The sequence below is a fragment of the Lynx rufus genome, unplaced genomic scaffold (genome assembly GCF_022079265.1).
Source record: "Lynx rufus isolate CCGP_SWC_20201006 ecotype Redwood Valley unplaced genomic scaffold, mLynRuf1.p SCAF_4, whole genome shotgun sequence".
Taxonomy (NCBI): Eukaryota; Metazoa; Chordata; class Mammalia; order Carnivora; family Felidae; genus Lynx; species Lynx rufus.
Window position 1 is genome coordinate 163,255,131 of NW_025814856.1, and position 9,535 is coordinate 163,264,665.

The following is a 9,535-nucleotide window of genomic DNA, read 5'->3' on the forward strand; positions in this document are numbered from 1 at the left end:
ACTTGTCGGGATGAGCACTGGGTGTTGAATAGAAGCCAATTTGACAATAAATTATATTTAAAGAAAACACAATGTGATTTAGTGCGTTTATTTATTCAATTCAGATAACTCAAATAAACGAGTATGGCCGGAGGCTCTGATCATTGTTGGCTTTCACCCTAACCTGAGAGGAGTCCAGGACAGGAAGGCAAAGACAGGAGCGGAGACAGTTCAAGGACGGGAGAGGCAGTCTGATCGGTGGAAAACAGACCAAAGAAACGCTGGTTGTTCGGCTTCACTCAACGGAGAGAGAGCTCAGGGAAGCCCTTGACCTCTGGGAAGGTATTGTAGGAGTTGGCCTAAGGCAGGGCTCTGAATAGGAGGGAGGAAGGAAGAGCTTGTGGGCCCTAGAGACGCACAACACCAGCAGGGGAACTTGATCTTCAGTTGATGGGTCAAAGTCCTTCTAACAGGGTCACTCAGGACGGCCCTCAGGCAAGGCCAGGGGCCCACGCGGGAACACCAGGCCCAGCAGCAGCACAACCCCCAGCAGCAGAAGCACCAGCCGCCACCTCCGTCGCGCGGCCTCCAGCCAGCGCCGCCCCCGCCCCCACTCCCGCCTCCACCCCCGCTCCAGGCCGCGGGCCACCAGCCGCGCGGCCACCAGGCGGAGCGTGTCCTCGGGACGCGCGTGGCGCCCGGCCCACGCCAGGCCGTACATGTCGTCGTGGGTGAAGGGCGCGCCGTCGTACTCCAGCGCCAGCCGCTCCACCAGCGGCAGCAGCTCGCCCACCTGCGCATCGCGCTTGGCGCCTGCCGCCCTGATTGCTGATGCTAGACCTTCCAACACCATGGTAAACACAGCGGTGAGAGTGGACATCCCTGTCGTGATCCTGATCTCAATCCCTCAGAAATGCAAGCAATTCTCAGGGAATACCATGAAAAATTATATGCCAACAAATTGGACAACCTGGAAGAAATGGGCAAATTCCTAAGCACCCACACACTTCCAAAACTCAAACGGGAAGAAATAGAAAATTTGATCAGTTATCAAAAATCTCCCAACAAATAGGAGTCCTGTACCACATGGTTTCCCTGGGGAATTCTACCAGACATTTAAAGCAGAGATAATACTTATCCTTCTCAAGCTGTTACAAAAAATAGAAGGGGAAGGAAAACTTCTAGACTCATCCTATGAAGCAAGCATTACTTTGATTCCTAAACCAGACAGATACCCAGCTAAAAAAAGAGAACTACAGGCCAATATCCCTGATGAATATGGATGCAAAAATTCTCAGTAAGATACTAGCAAATCAAAATCAACAGCATATAAAAAGAATTATTCACCATGATCAAGTGGGATTCATTCCTGGGCTGCAGGGCTGGTGCAACATATGCAAATCAATCAGTGTGCTACATCACATGAATAAAAGAAAAGAAAAGAACCATGTGATCCTGTCAATCAATGCAGAATAACCATTTGACAAAATTCAGCATCCTTTCTTAAAAAAAACCCTGGAGAAAGTTGGGATAGAAGGAACATACTTAAACACCATAAAGGCCATTTATGAAAAGCCCACAGCTAATATCATCCTCAATGGGGAAAAACTGAGAGCTTTCCCGTTTTTTTTTTTTTTTAATAGCAACTCAAGCGGACTAAGACAGTGTTTACGTTTTGATAAATGCTCACACACACACAAAAATGTTTGTTTCCCTTTGCCATGAATCCACTTTCTACAAAACACTACCAGTCAATGCACTATTTTTTCAAGAAGGAAAAATACATCCAAACTACTAAAATGAATTAAGGACATTTGAAAGTTAACCACATTTATTTGAATAGTGTACACATAGTCAAAAGTGACATCTAAACTCTAAAAGTGAACTTGAGCCTTTGCAAAGTCGATACAGTGTCCAAGGCGTCCTGAGTCATTAAGACTCGCAGTCTGAAACTCCACGTTTCCTTTGAAATTGGGTTTAAGTTCCCCTCAGCGCCTTGATCCAGCCCCTTTACCCGCCAGGCTCCCCGCGTTTGGAAGGGCAGCGCCTTCAATCTGGGCCTGGAGCCCTCCGCTGGAGAAGCAGCAGGACAAATAACAGTGCGCCCCCCAGTAGCAGGAGCGCCAGCGGCCACCTCCGCCTCGCGGCCTCCAGCCAGCGCCGCCCCCGCCCCCACTGCCGACCCCACCCCCTCCCCAGACCGCGGGCCGCCAGCCGCGCGGCCACCAGGCGGAGCGTGTCCTCGGGACGCGCGTGGCGCCCGGCCCACGCCAGGCCGTACACGTCGTCGGTGAAGGGCGCGCCGTCGTGCTCCAGCGCCAGCCGCTCCACCAGCGCCAGCAGCTCGCCCACCTGCGCATCGCGCTCGGCGCCCGCCGCCCGGTTGTCCAGGGCGCACACGCGGCCGCCGCACTCGGCCACCAGGGCCCGCAGCGCGCGGTTGTCGGTGGCGCGCACGTAGTCGTGCAGCGAGCCCCCCTCCAGGTCCTCCCGGCGCGTGAAGACGAGCACGGCGCGCGCCAGGACGCCGGCCCCGAACAGCTCGCGGACGCCGCGCGCCGCCTCCTCGTCCTGGGCGGTGAAGCGGCCCAGCTGCGTGACCAGCAGCAGCGCGTGCGGCCCGGGCGCCGAGAGCAGGTAGCAGCTGGCCCGCTCGGTGCAGTCCGGGTCCGCGTGCCGGCCTTGGGCGGTGAAGAGGTCGGGGGTGTCGGTGACCTCCACGCGCCACCCGGCCCAGCTGCGGCTCCCCAGGGCGCAGCTTCTGGTCACCGGGGTGGCCGCGAGCCTGGACGGGAAGAGCCTGTGGCCCAGGATGCTGTTGCCCGTGGCGCTCTTGCCCACTCCGGTCCTGCCGGCCAGGATGAGCCTGAGCCTGCGCTCCTGCGCCTGCGGCTGCTGGTCGTCCGGGTCCTGGGAACCTGTGAGGACAGAGTAGGCGTGGGCCGCCGGCCTGAGAGCGCGCGTCCCGCTCCGCCGGGGCTCCGGGCTGCCTCCTGAACGGAGGAGGGCACCGAGGCCTCCCGCTTCCCCTTGTCCAACCGGGCCTTTCCCAGGCGCTCTGGTTAGAGCTTGTGCGACTCCGGGGGCATCTGTAGCCACCTCTCTTCCATCTTTGGCTCCAGTGCGTGCACCTGCCCCCCAGTCCATGCTCCTGCACCGGGTGCACACTGCTCTGGAGGGTCCCCCTCGACGGTCGCAGGCCATGACTTCAGCTGACATTGCCTCTGGTCGTCCGCACCGTGCAGAGCTGCTCCGTGCTGGACGACTTCCCAGGCCTCTGCCAGGCTTCTCCCAGGGCCATCCCAGCGAGGAGATGCGGGAGGGCACAGAAGGCCTGGGAGTGAAGGGCTGTCTGGAGTCCCAGACACCCCGGGTTGGAATCACAGCCCCGCATGTGCCAGCTGTGGAACCCTGGGCAAGTTTAGTCTAAGCGTTCAACGTCTTCTGCATAATGGGAGGGGTGACAGACAGTTGTGTCTCCCAGGGTTGCTCAGAGTATTCGGTGACAGGATCTCTTTGCTTCTTCCCTTCCTCCACTTCCCCTCCTCCTCCCTCTTCTCTCTAGGAAACCTGCTTCCAGTAAGACACAGTTAACCCTCCATCCTTGTTCACGTATACAGTCTACCTGGTAAACCGTGTTCCCTCTAGTCCATGATCTCAACCCTCCACATCTTCTGTGGGGATCGGAGTAGATATATTATCCTCATTGTACCCTTTGGGACCCAAGGCACAGTCTGGTCAAGGCACTTAATATCCTACAGTAGGGCAGGGGCAGAGGTCCAGCAAAAATGCAAAGCTGGGGCTCTAGCTGTTTCACCCCAGCATGGGGACATGTCTGGGATTTGTCTCTGTTCAGTCTTTTTTTTTTTTTTTTTAATGTTTATTTATTTTTGAAAGAGACAGAGAATGCGAGTGGGTTGGGACAGAGAGAGAGGGAGACGAATCTGAAACAGGCTCTAGGCTCTGAACTGTCAGCACAGAGCCCAACGTGGGGCTCGAACTCACGAGCTGCGAGATCATGACCTGAGCTGAAGTCAGACGCTCAACCGACTGAGCCACCCAGGTGCCCCAATGTCTCTGTTCAGTCTTGAGTTAGCCCATGGCCTTGGGACCCAGAGCTGACGCCTAGGGGCAAGTACACACTGAGATCAGTTCTTACCATAGGCATTTTCTTCATCCCTGGCCATCTTGCGTCCTCCCATGCCCACCTGAAAGAGTTCCAAACACAACCTGTTAGTTCCTTCATTCCTTCAATCATTCATTCATTTATCGAATAGGTATAACTACCTAAGGTGGCTCAGGCAAGGTCCAAAGAGCTGGTGACATCCCAATGAAAGGTCATGCTTCCTGCCCTCCTCTGAACATCAGAATTTGGGGAAGAACCCTGGAAGGACCTGGTTGGTATTGGAACCAAACCGTGCGATCCTTTGGTGAGCCTCGTTGGTCCTTTCAGGGACCCTGAATGCAAATGACAGAGTGGTGGTGATAACCCGTCCTCTGTGTCAGTGAGTGAGCCTTAGCTGAGAATTTCCCAGGTAATTTATGTCAGTGGCATTAACTGTAGGCACAAAGTTTTCCCAGAAGATTCCACAGCCAGGGGAGACTTTGGAAAACCGTGAGAATCAGAAATTCTGCTCAGTGACATAGGAACCACCTTAGGGCGGTTGGCCGGGGATGGGCTGAGGGGGGGTGTGGGGGGGGCGGAGGACAAGAAGAGAGTTTGCAGTTTGCTTTTGAAAATTGGAAACGATACCTATCTCCCATGCTGATGTGAGGAACCTGTGATCTACTCTCCGAAGACCAAAGAATTTGGCTTGTGTCATTTGTGTAAATATGACCTGTGTGCTGGAGAGATGGGACACTCCCTTCCGGCTCCTGGTGTTCCTGCCCCGAATCTGAGGCCTCTCAAACTAAGCGATGACCCCAAGTCCGGCAGGATTTACTACAGCTAGCCACTCAGTGATGGAGTCTGCTTGATCTCACGAGGACCTGGTCACAAGGGCGCAGCTCTGCTCTGTCTGCTTCGCCAGCCCTGTGTCCCACTCACTCCCCTTCTGGGTCAGCTGCTCCGCAGAGGACAGGTTTCAGGGCCTTTCCAGCCCACCTGTGCGCTCACCCCCATGACCACTCCTTCTCTCCCACGTTTCTGTCTGAGTCCTGTCTGTGCTTCGCCATCCATTTCAAATGCTACCTCTTCATGGCAACACCTGGCTACTGCAAGTGACCTTGCTGTGTCCCATGGGCAGCACACAAGGACAAGCAAAGGGAAGGGTTGATTGATAACTTGTCTCTGACCTGTTAGATGACAGGTTTGTCTTCTGCGTAGCCCCCCTTTTGGCTCCCCAAAGCCCTTGGTAAAGTTGATCCCACAGGCCTCAGGTGAGTAGTGATCTTGTGTGTAAAAATTAGCAAACTCCCATAACTGACTGCACAGCAGAACTGAAGAAACAGCCGGAAGATTCAGTGCAAAGAACAAGAATTTAGCTAAAGCAAGAAGTCCTTATCGATGACGGAACTGACCAAGTGTGCTCTAGGAAATCCACTGGACTCCTGGCCCCTATGGGACTTCCCAAAGGTTTGCGATGGTTTGGGATGGGATTTGAAAAATTCTTCCAGAGTTTCTGAGAGCTGACATCTGGGGTTTAGAGGCTTGGAGTCACTGACTGATGTAGAACATGGAGACTCCTAGCGTCTTAAATGCGATTGGATATTATATAGTCCCCTGCTTCCTGAACCTGTTGTCTTTTGGAAGTATTTATGGGAGTCTTTAAAATATATATTTGACATTTTGTTTCATAGATGTGTAGTTTAATAAGAAAAAAGGGGGTGCCTTTGTGGCTCAGTCTGTTAAGTGTTTGACTCTTAATTTTGGTTCAGCTCATGATCTTATGGTTTGTGGGTTTGAGCCCCACATCAGGCTCTGTGCTAATAGCACAGAGCCTGCTTCGGATTCTCTCTCCTTCTTCTTCATGTGTGCCTCCCTGCTCATATGTCTGTCTAAAAAACAAACAAACAAACAAACAAACAAATAAATAATAAATAAACGTTAAAAAACGGTATCTCTCACCCCTCCTCCTGAGGGATTTTTTTTGTTAAAAAATTTTATTTTACTGTTTACTTATTTTTCTGAGAGACGGTGAGACAGAGCTCAAGCAGGGGAGGGTCAGAAGGAGAGAGGGAGACGAAGAATCCAAAGCAGGCTCCAGGCATTGAACTGACAGCACAGAATCCATCCCAGGGCTCAAAGCTTAATGGACCAAGCCACCGAGGTACCCACCCCAACCCCCTGAGTGATTCTAATGCATTGGGTCCCTGCTGTGAGTTTGTGAGCCATTCATCCTGTCCAAGTCCTTCATTTATAGCCAGTGTGTGGGGATGAAGAGGGCTCCAGCCCACAGAGCCCTGGGCAGCTTGGGCGGGGGAAGGGATGTGCAAGGACACACAAGCACGTGTACTGCAGAGGTCTGAAGACCATGTTCATAACTGTTGCTGGCTCCTGCAAGTCCCTGGGGGTGCACAGGGCTGAGGAGGTGGAGGGTGTGAGTGGGGTTCGGCTCACAGACACGATTTCCACTCTGCGATGTGTTCTGAGGTTAGACTCACTTGTTTGTCCTCAGAAATGTCTCTCTCCTTGGCTGCACATGCCCTCAGAGGGAGTGTCTGCAGACTTCTCCAGCGTGCTCAGCCCTGACAGTGCTTCTAGCAAACACCTTTCTGACCAGGCGAGGAGCAGGGCAGGACGAAGTATGTAGTCCCAAGTAAAAGTGTGCGCACTCCACGGCTGGAGAAGATGCTTACCATTTCTTCTTCCCTTGCTTGTTCTGAAACTCAGAGCTCCCTGAAAAGCCTGCAAGGGTGAAGTTATTCTTTCTAGATCCCGCTCCCCTTCCTGGGAGGTAGTAGAATGCAGGTGCCCACTCAGTGAGCTGCAACCAGGCCCTGAATTCCTTACAGCCCTCCTACCCCCCGCCCCACTTCCTCCACTCCCCTCTGTCCCAGGTGGCTCCCTTCCTCCCCGTGTGTGCTCACCTTCCAGCAGAAGTGGTGACAGGCTCTGCTGTTGGCTGCAGAAACCCGCGACCTGGTGCTGTGCCTTGGGTTGTGAGTACAGAGGCTGTTCCTGCCAGCACAGCACAGGGAGGAAGTCTCAGAGCCCAGGGAGGGAGGGCCCAGTGGTGCCGATTTAAAGGGACAGGACATGGGCCAGGTGGGCCAGCAAGTGGTGCCTTTGTGTTGTTTCCACTGCACAACCCACCTGTGCTGCTGGGACTGTGCTGATCCTTTCCGAAGGTCGTTGTGGCACCACATCTTGTTCCCGGGAGGGGCTGTAACCTCAGTGAAGGGCAGTTTAGACTTCTGAGGCCTGTTCTCAGTTTTGGCCTCTGCCCACTACTCTTATCTCCAGTTGCCTTTTGCTTTTTGGGTGTTTTCCTAGAAAATGGCCTCTTGAGAATCTCCTTCCCCAGGAATCAAGGAGGAATCCTTGACTGGACATCAGCGCGGACAGGGCCACCAATGTGGTCCTCTGTGCCATCTCCTCATTCCTAAAGAAAAAGAGGTCTTTTCAGCTATTAAAGATCAGACAGCAGGAAGAGGATGGAATTTTCATAGGAGACTTAGTTTAGCCTCAAGTTGGTATCTCCGACCCAAGTGTCTGTTTCTCCTCTCAGGAGGTCATGAGAGAGGAAAATACCGTGAGTAAAATAGCCAGACAATTGTGGAGAGAAGGCTACAACAGCGAATGGTGCTATGTGCCCTGGACCTGGTTTGTTCTGGAATCATCTCTGCGAGCTTGCCTAACTCACTTACGGTTTCTGGAGTCAACTCTCCCCGTGTGTAGTGAGGGCTTTCAGTTAACCTGAAGCTAATGCTCTGGGGCCTGATTTTTAGCCAGTCTTGCCAGTTCATTCTCTCTAGTGAAGATACCTCACCCATGGCCCTCCACCTTATCCCCCCACCCCCACATGCTATCCAGCTTTATTGAGATATAATTGAAATGTAACACTGTAATTTTAAAGGGTGCAATGTGTTGATTTGATACACTCCATATTGCAAAATAATTGCCACCACAGTATTATTAGCTAACACCTGCATCACATCACATATTTACCATTACTCTTTCTGAGTGAGAACATTTAAGATCATCTACTCTCTTGTAACTATTAAGGTATGATACAGTGGTATGAGCCATAATCACTGGGCTGCACATTAGATCCCCAGAACGTATTCATCTTATAACTGGAACTTTGTACTCTTTGACCAATGTCTCCCCATCCCCCCAGCCCCCAGCCCCTTGTCACCACCGTTCTACTCTCCATTTCTATCAGTTTGGCTTTTTAAAATTCCACATAAAAGTGATATCATACAGTATTTGTTTTTCTCTGTTCGACCTGTTTCGCTTATGATAATGCCCTCAAGTTCGACCCTGTTGTTGCAAATGACAAGATGTTCCTCTTTCTTTTCACAGAACAATATATATACCCATAGTTGGACCCTTAGGTTGCTTCCACATCTTGGGTATTGTGAGCAATGCTGCTTGGAGCTTGTGAGTGCAGATTTTTCTTTGAGATCTTGCTTGCATTTCTTTTGGATAAATACCCAGAAGTGGGATTGCCGGATCAAATGTAATGCTACCTATAATTTTTGGAGGACCGTCCATACTGTTTTCCACAGTGGTTGCACCAATTTGCGTCCCGTGCACAGTGCACAAGGCTTCCCTTTTCTCCACATCTTCCCTAACACTTGTTACCTCTTGTCTTCTTGATGATAGCCATTCTAACAGGTGTGAGGGGATACCTCATTGTGGTTTTGATTTGCGTTTCCCCTGATGATGGTGATACTGAGCATATTTTCATGCACCTATGTGCCACCTGTATGTCCTCTTTGGGAAAATGCCTGTTTAGTTCCTCTGTCCTTTTTAAATAAATTGCTCGGGTTTTGGTATTAATTATATGAGTTTTTTATGTATTTTGGGTATTAACCCTTTACCAAATATATAATTTGCAAATACTTTCTCCCATTCAGTGAGCTGCCTTTTTGTATTGTTGATGGTTTCCTTTGCCAGGCAGAAGCTTATTAGTTGGATGTAATCTCACTTGTTCATTTTATCTGTCGCTGCCTTTGCTTTTGTGGTCAAATCCAAAAATTATTGTCAAGACTGATGTAAAGGAGCTTCCCCCCTGTTATACTCTAGGATTTCAAGTCTCTTAGATTTATTGAGGCTCATTTTATGGCCTATTGGTCATATTTAGGAGAACGTTCTCTGTGTACCTGAACAGAATGCATAATCTACTTCGTTGGGTAAAGTGCTGTAATGTTAGGTCTAGTTGGTTTATCTGTGGGTCACATCTTCTGTTTCTGTTTTGACCTTCTGATTAGCTGTAGTACGCATTGGTCAATGTGGACATTGAAGTCTACAGCTTGTTGTTGAATTGTCTATTTCTCCTTGACGTCTGTTATTTTTTGCTTCCTGTGTTTTGGGGCTCAATTGTGAAGTACATGTGTTTTTATAATTTTTACATCTTCAAATTTACTGAATCTTTGTTCTAGCCATTCA

At 51.0% G+C, this 9,535-nt stretch overlaps 1 protein-coding gene across 4 annotated transcripts; it reads right to left on the minus strand.

The window, feature by feature from the left end:
• Nucleotides 1–1,792: 1,792 nt before the first annotated feature.
• Nucleotides 1,793–7,098, minus strand: LOC124525077 (GTPase IMAP family member 1-like). Of its 4 annotated transcripts, XM_047097535.1 has the most exons (4): nt 7,009–7,098; nt 6,778–6,826; nt 4,139–4,187; nt 1,793–2,897 (listed from the first exon to the last, which is right to left on the minus strand). In XM_047097535.1, exons 2-4 carry the CDS (start codon nt 6,778–6,780, stop codon nt 2,029–2,031), a joined length of 921 nt encoding a protein of 306 aa, XP_046953491.1. In that variant the 5' UTR covers nt 6,781–6,826; nt 7,009–7,098; the 3' UTR covers nt 1,793–2,028. The 4 variants fall into 4 exon arrangements, with proteins under 4 accessions (XP_046953491.1, XP_046953493.1, XP_046953492.1 ...); XM_047097537.1 differs by lacking the exon at nt 6,778–6,826; XM_047097536.1 differs by lacking the exons at nt 6,778–6,826; nt 7,009–7,098 and adding an exon at nt 6,583–6,770.
• Between the last annotated feature and the right edge of the window lie 2,437 nt (nt 7,099–9,535).